At 53.0% G+C, this 15,786-nt stretch overlaps 9 protein-coding genes across 9 annotated transcripts; 6 read left to right on the top strand and 3 right to left on the bottom strand.

Annotated features, from left to right (window-relative positions):
- Window positions 1-818: 818 nt before the first annotated feature.
- Window positions 819-2,757, bottom strand: BO70DRAFT_365035 (Mn(2+) transporter ATX2). The gene is made up of 3 exons (XM_025543959.1): window positions 2,425-2,757; window positions 1,376-2,347; window positions 819-1,325 (listed from the first exon to the last, which is right to left on the bottom strand). The coding sequence occupies exons 1-3, from the start codon at window positions 2,472-2,474 to the stop codon at window positions 1,145-1,147; spliced, it is 1,203 nt and encodes a 400-aa protein (XP_025396231.1). The 5' UTR covers window positions 2,475-2,757; the 3' UTR covers window positions 819-1,144.
- A 173-nt stretch (window positions 2,758-2,930) lies between these two features.
- On the bottom strand, window positions 2,931-4,108 carry BO70DRAFT_365034 (3-hydroxyacyl-CoA dehyrogenase). Its single transcript, XM_025543958.1, has one exon. It carries the CDS (start codon window positions 3,980-3,982, stop codon window positions 2,972-2,974), a length of 1,011 nt encoding a protein of 336 aa, XP_025396230.1. The 5' UTR covers window positions 3,983-4,108; the 3' UTR covers window positions 2,931-2,971.
- Window positions 4,109-4,603: 495 nt separating this feature from the next.
- Window positions 4,604-6,551, top strand: hat1 (histone acetyltransferase catalytic subunit HAT1). Its single transcript, XM_025543957.1, has 4 exons — window positions 4,604-4,692; window positions 4,770-5,045; window positions 5,117-5,381; window positions 5,432-6,551. The coding sequence occupies exons 1-4, from the start codon at window positions 4,677-4,679 to the stop codon at window positions 6,405-6,407; spliced, it is 1,533 nt and encodes a 510-aa protein (XP_025396229.1). The 5' UTR covers window positions 4,604-4,676; the 3' UTR covers window positions 6,408-6,551.
- BO70DRAFT_365031 (uncharacterized protein) lies at window positions 6,492-7,669 on the bottom strand. The gene is made up of 2 exons (XM_025543956.1): window positions 7,343-7,669; window positions 6,492-7,284 (listed from the first exon to the last, which is right to left on the bottom strand). Exons 1-2 carry the CDS (start codon window positions 7,470-7,472, stop codon window positions 6,575-6,577), a joined length of 840 nt encoding a protein of 279 aa, XP_025396228.1. The 5' UTR covers window positions 7,473-7,669; the 3' UTR covers window positions 6,492-6,574.
- A 154-nt stretch (window positions 7,670-7,823) lies between these two features.
- Window positions 7,824-8,722, top strand: BO70DRAFT_365029 (U6 snRNA-associated Sm-like protein LSm4). The gene is made up of 3 exons (XM_025543955.1): window positions 7,824-8,073; window positions 8,140-8,331; window positions 8,387-8,722. The coding sequence occupies exons 1-3, from the start codon at window positions 8,071-8,073 to the stop codon at window positions 8,555-8,557; spliced, it is 366 nt and encodes a 121-aa protein (XP_025396227.1). The 5' UTR covers window positions 7,824-8,070; the 3' UTR covers window positions 8,558-8,722.
- A 226-nt stretch (window positions 8,723-8,948) lies between these two features.
- BO70DRAFT_298417 (pentatricopeptide repeat protein) lies at window positions 8,949-11,049 on the top strand (the record flags this gene model as incomplete). The annotated part of the gene is made up of 3 exons (XM_025539604.1): window positions 8,949-9,524; window positions 9,592-10,790; window positions 10,884-11,049. 3 exons carry the CDS (start codon window positions 8,949-8,951, stop codon window positions 11,047-11,049), a joined length of 1,941 nt encoding a protein of 646 aa, XP_025396226.1.
- Window positions 11,050-11,155: 106 nt separating this feature from the next.
- Window positions 11,156-12,044, top strand: BO70DRAFT_119924 (uncharacterized protein). Its single transcript, XM_025537948.1, has one exon. It carries the CDS (start codon window positions 11,262-11,264, stop codon window positions 11,727-11,729), a length of 468 nt encoding a protein of 155 aa, XP_025396225.1. The 5' UTR covers window positions 11,156-11,261; the 3' UTR covers window positions 11,730-12,044.
- Window positions 12,045-12,358: 314 nt separating this feature from the next.
- BO70DRAFT_355271 (uncharacterized protein) lies at window positions 12,359-12,775 on the top strand (the record flags this gene model as incomplete). Its single annotated transcript, XM_025541898.1, has 1 exon — window positions 12,359-12,775. The coding sequence occupies one exon, from the start codon at window positions 12,359-12,361 to the stop codon at window positions 12,773-12,775; it is 417 nt and encodes a 138-aa protein (XP_025396224.1).
- Window positions 12,776-13,276: 501 nt separating this feature from the next.
- BO70DRAFT_342598 (putative phosphatidylinositol-3,4,5-trisphosphate 3-phosphatase) lies at window positions 13,277-15,609 on the top strand. Its single transcript, XM_025541382.1, has 3 exons — window positions 13,277-13,513; window positions 13,602-13,686; window positions 13,755-15,609. The coding sequence occupies exons 1-3, from the start codon at window positions 13,511-13,513 to the stop codon at window positions 15,362-15,364; spliced, it is 1,698 nt and encodes a 565-aa protein (XP_025396223.1). The 5' UTR covers window positions 13,277-13,510; the 3' UTR covers window positions 15,365-15,609.
- Window positions 15,610-15,786: the final 177 nt, after the last annotated feature.

The following is a 15,786-nucleotide window of genomic DNA, read 5'->3' as shown; positions in this document are numbered from 1 at the left end:
CGTATCGGAGTTGGTCGGTAGATAATCCGTAGATAACTAGATACTAGATAGGAGTAGGCTCAGCATTGCGGATCTTGGATAGCCGGAAGGGATCGGCTTAGCACGTAGCTAAGGTACTTTATCCCTCCATGACTCCCTCCACCTCCGCGGGACGATGGATCATGGGTGGAGTTCTTCCCCGACTCACCTTCGGTCACTTAACCTCGATGGGCCTTCGAGATGCACTGTACCTTGCTCTTCTCTCTCCCCCATCACACCACAATGATGGACGATGAATGGAAACCAGGAGGCCATACACTGCAAGGGTTAGCATAACTCTGTCGTCACAAGGAGGCAAACGGACCGGGTGGGAAATTCAATCAGATCACGGCGCGGAAGTCAAGTGGCAGCTAACCTACCGCTCGGAAAATAACTCGGAAATCAGGCACACTCACTACTACTGGCCCCGAGACTTGTTGTGTCAACAAGCTAGGGACGCCCGCGATTCCGATGGTATAGCCACGTAGCCGGTTCCAACGCGATGGCTCTGGTATAGTTGACCCGAGTCCTTGGTTGAAAAGCGGGTTGCGGGTGCGACCATGGAACAGGGTTACCTGGGAATATGATTTCAGTCTTGCCGAATAGTTTCATCACCAGTCACGCGCCTACTTTTGCGGGGGAGAAGGTTTCATTTCGACTTGGTCCAAGGCACGGCGCGTCGGGGCTTTTCGCGCCTCTTATACTATTGTAACTAGTTATATACTAACGCTGACTAACTATATGCTACGTGATTGTGATGCTGCTCTGATTGAGGAAAGATGCAATTATGACCAAGAAGCCTGGTAAACAACATACACCGCATTGTACAAATACCTCACACTCGTAGCCATGACGTCTAACGAAGCCGACAGCGACAGAAACAAAAACACAGTCCCCCGTAGGGAATATAACACAGATCACAGCATATCCTGGCTCTCTAAATAGAGGCGAGCTTTTCCTCCAGTAACAAGTATCAAAATCTATTACACTCAAGAAAATCCGTGCGGGTTGTCCAAACCCGGTGTAGCTATCTTTAAACGGGACTTATTTCTTGATTCCTAGAACCAGAATGCATCTAGGATAGACCAGAAGAAGAGACAAAAAAAAACGGGGGGATACAGCAAGGTCAGTGGGCGTGACCGATCTGTAGGAACAGCGGCAAGACCATGCCGATGACAGAAGCGACCAAGTCTCTCATGGACTTGTCAGACGCGGGGGCCTCTCTGTGGTCGCCATATCCATTGGCTTGGGAATCGCGAGAGGAGGAGTTCGGGCTATTTTCCTGCATAGTGTGCATAGCGACGTACCTAGAAACATGAGTCTCCGCCTCAAATGCGGGATTAACGGCCAGACTTACAAGAATGTTCCAGCAGAAAATAGAAGAAGAACTCCAGTCCGCCACCGGTTGCCAATGTCATCGCTGCTAGATGCCGACCCCATAATTTGCACAAATAGGAACGTCATCAATGCACCCACGGGAGCAGCAAGGCTAAAGATCAACAGATGCGCCCTCGCAGTGCGACTAGAGAGGCCCTGCTTCAGCAGCACCGAGGTGAGCCCAAAGGATGCCGGCGCCTTGTGGACCATGATGGCTAGAAAGATGATAAAACTAAGCCCGGCGTCGGAACTGGATGCACCCAATGCGATCCCATCGGCCGCGGCATGGATCACGAGCCCAGTGGTGGTTGCAAAGCTGTGGCTTCTCCTGGGAATGTTACCAGCATCCAACAAGCCTCCCTCACGCGAGGGCGACGAGTTGCGTCGCAACCCGGAACCTAGATTGTCTAAAGATATATGGTAGGGAGTCCTTTCCTGTTTGGAGGGGGATGCGAAAACGGGTAGCTTGTCAATGAGGTACATCAGGATGAAGCCGCTGATGAGAGCGATTCCAATCCAAGCATGAGGTGAGCTTTCTTCGTCATGATGCTCATCGGTTTTATCATTCGATGTCTCCTCATTGCGTTTCTGTATTTCAGGCTGCTCATTTCGGGTCGAATGGGTTGTAGTTATTGTGGTAGGAGTAGATGGTAGGGCGGATATAATCGGCGGGGATGCCAAAGCTGTATCTGAGTATTCCAATGCTTCTCTCGCAGAAAGGAAATCGGTGGCGGGTATTGCTTGGTGTTGCCAATTGATGGCTGTCGTCGACCGGGTGCTGATTTGATTCCGGTTGCGGAGCGCGTTTGCGCTGTAGAGAGTCTCCACTCCCTCTGGGATGATAACAATCAAGGATGTCCCAACCAGAACTCCCATGCCAATGGAGGATATTAATCTCAGCTGGGAGGGGGAAAGGGTGAAGGCAAGCGGCAGTGACCCCACGACGAATGATCTATGGAATCCCGATGGGTGGTTAGCTTGGACAATTGGCACCTCGCAAGACTGCCTGCCAGAGTGAAGCTAACTCACGTAATGGCCATCACAATGCTCAATGCGAGCAGCGTGAAGAGTCCCTCCATGGTCGGCCTCTCGTCCCAGAGCTTCGTCCGTGCTTTAGAGGGTTTCACTCATGGTGCCAATTCCAAACAAATACTTTCAGCACGCCCCTGATCACTTCGGGTCGCGGTGCAATCTGTGTCAAAGGCTGACGATGGACGGGAGGAGGTTCGCAGGATACCGAGGAGACCCAGGGGAGACGAGGAGAGAGGTTGAGAGTAGTACGGAGGAGTAGTTGGTGGGACCGGGAGGCCGTTCTTCAAGGCGGTACGGTGCGCAGGAGGCAGAGAACTGAAAACGTGGCGGAGGAGGACGGCCCTGACTACTGCGGATGGATGATTGCGATCCGCCGCCGCAGTGGGAAGGGAACGCCCCCAGCCCGAGGCACGGGCGGGCCCACCCGACTGGAGCTGACGATTCATTGCGCATCGCATCCATTTCTACAGGAGTACACTATTGTACAGAAGAGTATGATGAGACGCTGTGATCTTAGAAGGCATTCTCCCAAAGCCAGGCCAGGCTATGTTTCCCGTCCATCCGGCGGGTATCTCTGCGTTTGTACTCGTACAAAGTCCTTCAAACGTGCTTCCTTCTCGTGGATCTGGTCCGCAGACATGGTTCCATAGGCCTGATCCACTTGAGTGATTACTTTCTCCTTCCACTCAGTGCCCTCATCGCCCAGCACATTGACGCGCCCCTGTCCGTCCCAGACGGTTTGCATAGTTCCGCCCAACTTCTCCATGAAAGCCCGAATGCCCCCCTCACCACCCCCCTGCTGGTAGCTCTCGAACACGCCATTCCCAGCCCATCTAGGTCCTAGACTGGCCATCAATATCGTGTCCAGGTCTTTCGCACCTACTACATCTTCCTGTACCAGATAACAGGCTTCCCGTAGTAGTGCAAACGCCAGTCGATTGCCCACAAATCCAGGGATCTCTTTTCGGACCGTCACCGGTCTATGTCGTGAGCCAGGCATAGAAAAGTATTCGTGGGCAAACTCCACGTGCGCGGGTAGAGTCTCCGGCGCAGGTACGATCTCTAAGAGAGGCATGATATGTGGCGGGTTGAAAGGATGCACCACCAGCAGGCGAGTCTTGTCACGCATTTGGGCTTGTTGGATGGAGGCAGCAATCCCAGACGTGCTGGTCCAGAGATGTGCGGACGGTGGGGCTATTGCTTCGACCTGAGCCCAGAGAGACTGTTTCCAGTCAGGGTTCTCTGGCCCCTGCTCTTGGACAATGGTAGCCGATGCACATGCGGTTTCTAAGGACGAGTGAATCCGCAGGCGACCAGAGGATACTAGCAACTTCACCAAGGACATTGGCTGGGGGCTGGAGCTTAACTCGGAGTCAAAGGATGGAGGCTGGTTTAGATATATCGGCAAGGTCTTGGAGAGATAGTCTTCAAAGTCGGGCCTGGTGTCAAATACATCGACTATGTTCTGTTCACGCGAGAGGTGAAGCGCTGCCATGGACATGCCAATGGTTCCAAGCCCGATCAAAGCTATTCGCTGTGGGCCGGACGAAGACATGATGATGACTAGGGGATATGATTATCCAAAGTATGATAAATTGGCTTGACCAGTCGAATAAGCAGGAGACTCAATTGCCTGACAGTCCTGATGCTATTTGGGCAGTGAGTGGAAGTAATGGGGTAGTTACGTGTGGTCTGCCGGGGGTTTTGCCCCTTGGGAGTGATCGTTTCTCCCCGCCATTGTCTGTAGCCACTAACCGAGGCAATGACAGGGGGGAAAACTGGCTACCTTATTCCACAATCAGCCAAGTACTCTGCGAAGTGAAAGAGGCTTTAATCTAACGGTGGATAGTTTAAGTTCCTGCAAACAGGCATGGCCTATTAATTTTTGCATCGGCAATCCAGTATCATAGCTGGCTTATGAGCGCAGCAAGCCAATTTTTAGGTGATACCAATCAACCGCAGTAATATAAATAAGTACGTAGCATAGCACCGGCATGCTCTTCACAATGCGAGCACTGCTGAGACACTGACAGAACAAAAGCAATATTTGCTTGACTTGATGTACTTCGCTGCGGGCAAGGCGCTAATCCCGAAGCGGTTATACCTAGCTCCGCGCAACGCGAGGCTCCCGAGAGCAACACGCGCCCTCGCAAAGTGGTCAATGAAGGCGACTGGAGTTCCTCCGTCATCCATCTCTTGGTGCTTGCCCTCCCTCTCCCTATCTATCTCTTGATATTTCATCGCGCATAATGAGTGACGGTGACTGTAAATAAATCCCTTCCCTGTCTCATTCCCTTTCTATCCCCTCTAGCTCGTTAACTGACAGAATCGGCTTCTCATAGGGACTTGCGACGCCAATGACGCCGTCCAACTGACGATCGTCCAACCCGGCGAGCAGAAGGTCAACACTCTTTCGACCTTTCACCCTCAATTCACATATCCTATCTTTGGCGATGATGAGCAGATCTTCGGTTACAAAGGGTTGATCATCCGCCTGCGGTTTGCAGCCCATGACCTCCGCCCGCATATCCATATCTCTTACGATGAGAAGTTCAAGCCAGTCGGGGATACGGCTGCCCTCGACTTGATAAAAACAGTGGAGCCATTTGTCTCTGAAGGTGAGTAGCGAGCCCTTTCTGATGTGTGATAATAAGATGTTCGATCATGTCTAACTCAACGCGACACGCAGAGGCCTTTACTCTACTCCCTGATTACGAAAAGGCTGTCCAAGAAGACGAGCACGCCAAGGAGTTTGTGCCCCCGGGCAAACTCGTTCACAGCTACGTTACTCGACAGAGAAAGTATGAGATATGGGCCGGGTCTCTTGCTGATCCCAAGGTTCGGCAACTATTGGATCGTGCACAGGTTTTCGTCTCGCTATTCATCGAAGCCGGCACACCTCTGATCACCGATGATCCTATTTGGACGCTTGAAAGATGGACAGTCTACTTTGTGTATGCCATGACCCCTTTGACACTCGATACAATGGCTAATGAAACTGCAGGTATGAGAAGGTGGAGCCGCCAACGCCAACTGCCTCCCAATACTCCATTGTCGGGTATGCGACAACCTATCGCTGGTGGTACTACCAGAAAGATTCCATGAAGGAGCGCGCCGTCCAGAACGACCCATTCCCGGCCCCAGAAATCAGACCGGCCCAGCTCCCATCTCGGCTGCGGATCGCCCAATTCTTGATTCTTCCTCCTCACCAAGGTTCGGGACATGGCACCCATCTTTACACCATTATCCATGCGGCATGCGTCAACGACCCAACAATCACAGAGCTGACTGTCGAGGATCCAAATGAGGCTTTTGATGCTCTTCGCGACACCGCAGACTACCACATCTTGCGCCCGGAGTTCCTCAAGCACAAGGTAGACATCAACCCTGATCCTTACGGGACACAGTCCAAGAAGCAGCGTCCTCGGCGTGTCCCTACTTCCACCCTCATCCCAACCAAAGTTCTGCATGATATCCGCTCGACGTTCAAGATTGCCTCAACCCAGTTCGCCCATATCATGGAGATGTTCCTTCTCGGTCGAATCCCCAGCAAAAACCGCCTTGCTGGTGGGGCCAATATGTCTCGGCTGCTCATTAAGAAGTACAACGCAGAAGACCCCAACGATCGTCGGTATTACTGGTGGCGCATGCTCACCAAACAGCGTCTCTACAAGCGTCATCGGGATGTGCTGATCCAACTGGACATGAGTGACCGCGTTCAGAAGCTGGAGGAAACCGTTACGAATGTCGAAGAGGGGTACAACGCTCTGCTCAGTGTCTTCGACGCTCGCGAGGATGCCTTGAAAGCAAAGGAGGACGAGTCAGATGAGCTCGCGGCATCAGAGTCAACTGCCGTCGTGGGCGAGGACAGCGCAGGCCCGAGCGGGAAAGAACAGGGGGCTAAGCGAAAGCTCGTGGTTGAGGATGAAGATGACGAAGAGGAAAATGATGACTCGGCATCCAAGCGGGCAAAAGTGTGAAAAATGCCGTCACGCCACGCCTTCAATGCTTTCTCCCCCGGTCTATGCAACAAAATTCGCATTGTAATAATAACCGTTATGAATTCCCAAGTCCACCCCACCCGCCCATTATGACCATAATCATATATCCAACACCCAATTACCATTATGTTACACACCCTAATTACCTAGGAGTGATAGCTAGGGGGAGGCAAATCCGTAGTATCCAACGTCCCCGACGACTTGCAATCCAGACTCTTCAGACTGCTAGTCCCCGCAGACATCACTGTCGCTAAACCAACCGTCGACGACGCCGCCGTATCTGACATCGCACTTCGCACTTTAACGAGACCCGTCTCTTCACCCCCCTTAGCTCCCCCATGATGGGCAGCAGCGCCCTCCAAATCACGACCCGGCATCCGGACCAAGTCTCCAACAAGCTCCAGGGCATGCCTGAACCCCTGTATCTCCGTCTGCATATTAACCGGCTCAGAGATCACAACAGAATCAGCATCAAACCCCTCCGGGTCCCTTCCCGGCAAACCCCGCACTAGCGGTGCCATCGGCACCAACTCAGACTTCGGCTCAGGGTAGGAGATCTTGCCCTGCCACCATTGTCGCCATTTGAGTCGTCGCGCTGCGGCCTCATATGCCCTTCGGGCTTGTCTCTCTTCGCGCCGTGCAGCTCTGTCTACCCGACACCGTCGACAGTGCATGGTGTTTTGGCAGATGCTATATACAAGCACACAGATAGTGATGATGCAAACCAACACTGCGAGATTTAGGAAGTAATCTCGCATCGTGAGTTCGGACAGTCTCCTGATCAGCGCGGCGATCCCGAGCTTGGATGTTGACCATGATGTATCTGGATTTGAGTGTGCATCTTCATGTTCGAGGTCTGGTTGGATGTTTTTAGAACTTGGAGACGTTATGTTGGTTGTATTGGGTGGACTAACTGGTATGATGTACAATTGAAATTGAAGGTGTCTGTTGTGGATTGCCATTTTTCTTGATGGGGGCACCCGTAACCAGGCTGCTGGTGGTAAGACACAAGAATAATAATGGTAACTGCGTGGGCCGGTGCATGGTGATGTGAGAGCAACTACGTGTGGTGTGGTTGTGAACACATGAGACGGGGTGCAGCTAGGCTTGCTAGCGGTAGTGAGTAAATATGATAGGAGACAGATACAACGCGGGTTTAGAGGACTCTATACGAGAGTGGGATCTTCAAGAACCGGGGGGTAGGTAGTACAGTGATGAAAGAACATCGTGGCCCTCGGGCCTTGTCTGAGGCTCAGACCCGGAGGCGTACGGAGAGCCGACTACACTAGTAAGTAGATCGAGTCATGCTATTGATGGACTGACTACTCGTTACGCTACCAGGATGATAAGCCGGCCAGGGCTGGCGGATCTCGGATCTACCGTTATTCCGGGCCTCGCCGTGGTTGCGATCACCGCCGCTGGAAGCTCGCGCGGAGAGCTTGCCAGGACCATAATCACTCTGACATCGTGACGAAGGTTTCATTTCCCTGCAAACCTACCTTTTCTTGCCCGTGAACTCTTGGCGACTCCCTTTGAGCATCGCCATCCCCGGTTTCTGATTCTCACGAGACCGATTCCATCCTTCTGCCTCTCCCCCGCCCACAACCTCGAAGAGCCCGCATTGATCAGTATACATCACAAGATGGTAATATAGTCTCTGGAGATTAGCCCCCTACCCCTTTGTCGCATCTTCTAACCAGTTGGGAAACAGTTACCTCTGGGTCTACTCACCGCGGCGCAAGGCCACCCCATGCTCGTCGAACTCAAGAACGGCGAAACCCTCAACGGACATCTTGCGAATTGCGACAACTGGATGAACCTGATACTCAAGGAAGTCGTTCAGACCAGCCCCGAAGGTGACCGTTTCTTCCGGCTACCGGAGGTCTACGTCAGAGGAAACAACGTCAGTGGAACAGACCCCCTCCCCCCAACCTGGCTGCCCATCTAACCGGCTGTAGATCAAATACCTGCGGATTCCCGAGGAGATCATAGAGTTGGTGAAGGAGCAACAACTGAACCAGGCGAACAACCGGAGCCGCGGACCTCGTGATGGCGGTAGAGGTGACAGAGGTCGTGGTGGTGGCCGTGGCCGTGGACGGGGTCGCGGCCGCGGTGGCAGGGACGCTTGAGCTTTGAAAACAACTTACACACGAAAGAATGAGAGAGATTTACGAGAGATACCCCGGGGAGATTGAGTAGGTAGTTTCGTTAGAGAAAGTCGGTTGGGTGGGTTAGTCGAGCATGGCCTTGGAGTATCTGGTTGTATTTGTCAATGGGAAGACGTGCCATCTAGTGTTTTCTGATCTCCTACTCCGTACATCATTCTCAGATTCTGTTCATCTAGTTAAGATAGGGGTCATCATGGGGGATTCCTTTTTTCCCTGTCCTGCTTTTATGTGGCATGCGCCAATCGGACAAATGAGTATCGCCGCGGGTCACGTGATCATTTCGTATCCGACTCCTCTTTTAGTCCGTAGATTTGGCGCTTGTGGAGAATCCCCCGCGCCGACAAGGCTCAGGATGCCCCGACCGACCGTTATACTCGGTGGGTTGTGGTCTTGTCTTTGTGCTTCATCCAGTGTCGCTACCCTGCATTGTGCCCGATATTCTCTACTATCTGAAAAACGGCTACTCAAACGCAGCTCATCGGTGCTCCGCGGCTCACTATCGAGCTTTCCGCGAAGATGTCACGGCACCCTCTACCCCAGACCAAGACAACAAACCCTCGAAATTGTTGAAGAAGATGGGAACTACTCTGAAAAGAACGGTCATGGCGCTCCTCGGAATGATGGCGTCTCTTCAATGAGAATCAAGTCCAGCGCACCGGAATCATTCGAAGAGCTGTCTACGTCTCGCCTGGAACACATGCTCCAAGAAAGAGTGACCAAAAACCCGAGTATTCCCGGTGCGATGCAGATATTGCGTTATCTCATTCAAGTCCGCGGCGTCAATCCCGAGACGCGACACTACCGATGTTTAATACTTGCCCATTCGGACCCGAACTATGGTTCACCACAAGTCGTTCTTGATTTGCTAAAGGAGATGGAGGGAAATGGGATACCGGCCGATTCAGCTACACTTCATGCGGTTCTTCAGGTATGTTGGGGAATTGAGTCCTAACACCGGGGAGAAGGCGCTTACTGACGCGGCTCACTCACCACAGGTTCTTGCGGTTCACCCGGATTACTTGCTGCGTCAAGATATTGTGCGCACTCTCCGACACCGATGGCTTACCCTGAGCCCTGCCGGGTGGCATTTCCTGGTTGCTGGTCTGATCAGAGAACACCAGTTTGAGCTGGCGCTGGATCATATCGAGCAGATGGAAAGGAAAGGTAGCGTGGTTGAGAACTGGCTTCCCAGCCTCTTAATCTATTATATATGCGATTACAAGGAGTTTGACGAGGTACTCCGGCTGATGCGCTCACGGACAAGCCGTGGCCATGATATAAGTCTGGAGCTGTGGTCGTATGTGCTGGATATGGCAAGCGCTGCTTCTCATCATGAGACCACACGGTACATCTGGAGAAAGATGGTGGAATTGAAATACCTTCAGCCCAGCGATCAGACCTGCGAAAATGTCCTCAAGGTGGCGGCGAAAGCTGGGGATGTCGTACTCGCGGGATCGGTGATGAGATTCCTGGTCGATGCCAAGGTTCCGCTGAAGCTGGAATACTACGAAAGAGTGGTGAAGGCCCACGTCATGTCTGGGGATCTGCGTTCTGGATTTCAAATTCTCTGTCAGATGCACATGACGGGGATTTCGCTGGAGCCCAGCTCGACGCTTGCCATCTATAATCACTTGACCAAGCATAAGACCACCCCCCGCGACGCATGGCGCATGCTCAAGGACTTGAAAGCCTCCAAACGAGACATACCAATTGAGTGCGCAGAGGTCATATTCGAGGTGTGTGGGCATTTCGCTTCTGAGAACCCCCACTGGGCACTCGAGGGGATTGCATTGTACAAGGAACTGTATGCGCTCTGTCCCGACAAGGTCAATGTCTCTGTCTACAATGTACTTATCGACATGTGCCGGCAAGCCCGGAATGTCGATGCCGGGATGTTCGTCGTGGAGGAGATAGCCGCCTTGGGCGTGGTGCCCGACCAGACAACGTTCGAGTACCTCATCATGATGTGCTTGGAAACAGGCAATTTCGAGTCCGCATATAACTATTTTGAAGACATGTTGGCCCATGACGCGCTCCCCCGCCCAGAGATCTGCACAGACATCCGGAAGATCTGTGGTAAGTCGCGGGATCACTTTGCGACACGCTTGAGGTATCACTCGCGGATCATGGACGGCGCGCGAGACGACGGGATCAATGACACGCACCACGAGTCCCCGAGAACGGAGCATTCTTCGTTTGGTCGGCACAGGAGACAAGTTGACAGCCCAGCGATGTCCCAGGATCTCTCTTCGGTAAAGGGGCCAGATTCGCTCACGCGGCAGGGGAGATCATTGGACACAGGAGCACGATGGGCCAGGGAGAAGGAGCAAAAGAAGAAGACGAGACGAAAGATAGCCTGTGAGCGGGCGCAAGAGGAAGAAGGGTGGCTGGACTATGAGCCCGGGGGCCTGATCCCCGAGGACCAGCTGGCCGCCAAGAAGGATGATAAATAAAGAAAGTCGTATCATAGCTTCGTGTACATACTTACATATTTTTTATACCCCTGCTGTCATTATTCAGAACGTTCAGAGCGTGGACACTCCTCGGCCCCTACCTCAGGTCAACATATCACACCCATCGGCCCCGCCGTCAGGAAGAAATCTTTCCCCTTTTCCCTTGACAGTCGCATTCTTAGACCGATTAATATCCCGTGGCCGAGGCTTTCATGCTTCACCACTCACCACTCACCACCCACCACCCACCACCAACCACCGTAGAGACAACACTGTCCGGAAGAAGCACAGGATCCCGCAGGATGGAGCCAATGCGCGAAAACCTTGAAGCTCGGAGGGGGCTATCTGAGACCGCGGGCGCAACATCATCAAACCGCCGTTGGGGGGAAACCCCGATTTTCAGCCCAGACCAGCGGTTTGGAGCCGGAGGTTCGAACTCTGCCGGGTTAATTTGTTTCAAACGTAGGGAGCGCGCCCGGATGGGGAGTAGTGTTCCCGACTTTCCCCTTGAGGGACGGTTCGTGGGTTTTGGGAACTGGGAACTTGGGGGACGGACGGGGGAGGGAAAGTGGTGCCCGTTTCTATTAATACTTTCCGTGTGGATTAATTGGGATCGACCCCGACACACAGGAAGTATCAACAGACAATTGGAACTGGGACTTGGACTTTGTCAGGAGTAGCATTGAACCTGCATGGAAGCCGGGCAGGCAGATAACAATAGTAATGGGACAATTCATTCAGCGATGACTGTTATTGTTATGATTGTTGTTATTGTTTGTTAACCCAGAGCAACAGTGTAACTAACTGGACAGAAATGGTGGCTGTTCTTGTTCAAGAAGGGATCCTCGTCCGGAATCCGCCAATGAATGAGTCTCGCCGTCCGTTTCACCCGCAGATCCACTGTTGGGTTGGATGCAGGTTGGGGTCGAAATTAGAATCCTCTGCTGCAGGAACCTGTCTAGCAGCAACTGTACGGAGTATCTAGTGTGGCAGGCTAATAGGAACCTTCTCCGTGTTGGTGATGCTTACTGGGACTGGATTGACTCCTGATCGTCGTCGCCACAGTCGGACTCAGTCCACCTTCCCCCAGCCGATCCGGTATATCTATTCGCCTCGTCGCTCCCTGCCTCTCGGGGGTTTTTTTTTTCTTTCGGGTTATCTCATTCATACGTTATTCTCCTACTCGTAATTATTAATTGATTCCTCACGACTCTTGGATATACCTCCGTCCATACCACCTCTACTATACATACTATAACCCTAATACTATCTCACCACCACCAAGACCACACAACCACAACCACCCAAGATGCAATTCCTCACTCTCCTCCCTCTGGCCCTCTCCACCCTTGGCCTCGTCTCTGCCAGTCCTATCCGTCGCGAAGAGAGCCCCGCCCTCACCTGGCACGTCTCCAACTTCCATGTGTTCCACGCCTCGAACAACTTCAACTACACCTTCAACATCTACGGCGTGGGCACCGCCAACACCCCCGGCTTCAACACGACCTGCACGGGCTCCAATGCCACCACAGACCTCACCTCCTGCGACGATCCCCTGATCAAGTCGCGCATCCTGTCGGAGCAATACCCGCTGTGGAATGTCCGGGTCGAGCACGAGTGGATTAAGGACGGCGACATGGAGTTCTACACCTACGGAGAGCACAATGTCACGTCGGCGACGCCGCAGTTCACTATCCCGGTGACGCAGGAGTACGGTGTTGCGTAAATTGATCGCTCGACTGTGGAGTGACGATATGGTGTTGACTTGATGTCATGAAAGTGTACACAATCTGGGATTGATGAAAAAGGATGAGGCGGTGGGAAGGACTTTTTTTTTGTCTCATATTGAGTCCATGATTTGAACTATACCTGGCTGGGCTACTTGGGCTATTGTTGTTATTATTGTTCTGTTGATATGGGTAATGGGGAGGTGGAATGGGCTAGTCCCTTATGGCTGGTTACCGGATCTGATGATATGAGGTTTCTATGCCAATCAATCGATGATGACTTGAGTCTACAATTGAACTATAAATGAGCATGATGATTTCTTATTTCTCTTTCTCTTTGCTATGTTGTAGTATTGTTGTGGCCTGAGACCCGGGGCCAACAAAACCGAGGGCGCGCCCGCGACGGTGACATCATCCGCACGCACGCCAAACAGCGTTTTGCTTTGCTTCCCCACGACTTGCACTGCCCTCTGCGTCCCTCAGCGCCATATATTGCGGATGGGATTTCCAGTTCCTGACAGCTAGATCTAATAAACCCCTTGCGTGCAAGAAATTAATTCACATATTCTGGTCCGTAAGAATTCTCCGAGAACCACACCACCTCCCCGTTGACCCGTGCGTCATTCCTGGCAACAGCTTTGCCGCAGATTAATTCTACATCACTATATCTGTTAGTAGGACGCCACTTGCTGAAGAATCACCTCATATCCGCAGCGCCCAACTCTCTTGACCCCATGGTAAGCATTCTCCGCCTCCTTTCCTGTTCCTGTTCCTGTTCCTATCCGCCGCGACTGACCTGCTGCGCTTGGCTTCCTGCCAACACAGGCGTCGATCCTCCGGCAGATTGTGGCCGGCCCTCGACTACAACATCCGGAAGCTGGTCTAGATCTCTGCTATGTGAGCGATAACAGTAAGATAATAAGCCCCCCCATCCTCTCGCCTCCGCTCCGCCCAACTGACGCTTTCCCGCTACCGCAGTCATCGCCACCTCCGGCCCCTCCTCCAACTACCCGCAACGTGCCTACCGAAATCCCCTCGACGAACTAGTCAAATTCCTCGACTACAAGCATGGCGCCGACTGGTGCATCTGGGAATTTCGCGCCGAAGGTACTGGCTACCCGGACTCGGAGGTCTACAATCGCATCCATCACTACCCCTGGCCGGACCACCACCCGCCCCCGTTCGCGCTCATCCCCGCCATGATGGGCAGTATGTATAACTGGATCCACAGGCTGGATGAGCCAGATGCGAAGGATAAGAAGAATCGAGTCGCAGTCGTTCATTGCAAGGCTGGGAAGGGCCGCAGCGGGACCACCGCATGCAGTTACCTGATCAGCCAGGAGGGGTGGAAAGCGGAGGATGCACTGCAACGATTTACCGAGCGACGGATGCGAGTCGGGTTCGGAGCTGGGGTGAGCATCCCCAGCCAGCTGCGATGGGTGGGGTATGTGGACCGGTGGGCGAACCAAATGGAGAAGAAGTATATCGAGCGGCCGGTGGAGATCCTCGAAGTGCACGTTTGGGGCCTGCGAGATGGCGTCAAGGTTGCCGTGGAAGGGTTCATCGACCAAGGGAAGAAGATCAAGAAATACCATTTGTTCCACCGGAGCGAGCGGACGGTAGTGGACGACGGGGAGTCGAAGACGATGCCCACGGGCTTCACGACAGACCGTAGTAATGGAAGCAGTCACAAAAAGCAGCTTTCATCCGCCGCGACGCTCCCCACCAGCACCGATAGCCCTTCATCGGCCACCGACTCGCCCGTCACACCTCCCCCCGACACCTCAGCAAGAACAGACTCGCCCCCCAAACACACCTCCGCCGTGATCTACCGCCCCAGCAAGCCCATCATCCTGCCCTCCTCCGACATCAACATCGACTTCGAACGTCGCAGCAAAGCCGCCTACACCGGTTGGGCCATGGTGACCTCGATCGCCCACGTCTGGTTCAACGCCTACTTCGAAGGCGGCGATAAGAACGACTCGGGCGTCTTCGAAGAGGAATGGGACGCCCTAGACGGGATCAAAGGCACCACGCGAAAGGGCGTCCGAGCCCTCGACCGAGTCAAGGTCGTCTGGCGATATGCCCAAGAGCCGGGCACGCCCCAAGGCCAATCCATCTCCGAGCCCAAACCAGGTGAACCCATCGTAGAAACCCAACCGCCCGACTGGCACATCCACAGCACCGACACCCCTCGCGAACAGTCCCTTCACGGCCAGGAAAACGTTCCATCGCAACCCGACAAGAACAAGGACAAAGACAAAGACACAGACACAGACTCCGCTCCATCATCATCATCAAGACATAGCCATGACCACGACCACGACCACGAGGAGCACACCCTCCTCGCAAACATCAGCACCGCCGCCACCGTTGCCTCCAGCGCAGTAGCCGGTCTAGGCCACCAGCTCGGCCTCCGCAAACAAACCGATGAAAGCAAAGACGTCAGTCTCGCGGGCAGCGAAGACGAATCCCAGGGGTCGGCGAGTAGCGGCTCGAAGATGAAAGCCAAGATCAAGCACAAGACCAAGACAAAGACTGGGTCATCGTCCGTTGAGGAAAATGGCGGTGACAAGGGTCCTAAATAGAACTATGGCTCCCCCTACCTGTTATCCTTTTTATCTTGGGATTGGTGTTGCACATTATTATGTATGAGTAGGAAGGAGTATGGTGATTTGTTGTTGCTGTTGTTGTTGTTGTTGTTGTTTCTTATTCATTGTTGCTTGAGGATTTGGTTACACATATACATACATACATACATACATGTATAGTAGACAAAACAGACAGACACGGATTCGGTGTTCATTGTACATAGTATTATACACGATTATACACATACACATACACATACATCCATACCGAAGAGGTACCACGAGGCTTGATACCTATTCCCGGCTGAGGGGAGACAGACTGTGCACCCACGCGCAACGAATACTCCATCCAAATAGTACGCTGTATCACCCCACCCCCACCGAAGAAGTCGAATTAATAAAAACAATATGTCAAGTAT

The sequence above is a fragment of the Aspergillus heteromorphus genome, assembly GCF_003184545.1.
Source record: "Aspergillus heteromorphus CBS 117.55 chromosome Unknown BO70scaffold_27, whole genome shotgun sequence".
Taxonomy (NCBI): domain Eukaryota; kingdom Fungi; phylum Ascomycota; class Eurotiomycetes; order Eurotiales; family Aspergillaceae; genus Aspergillus; species Aspergillus heteromorphus.
Note: the sequence above shows the minus strand (reverse complement) of the source record. Positions and strands in the feature narration are given on the sequence as shown.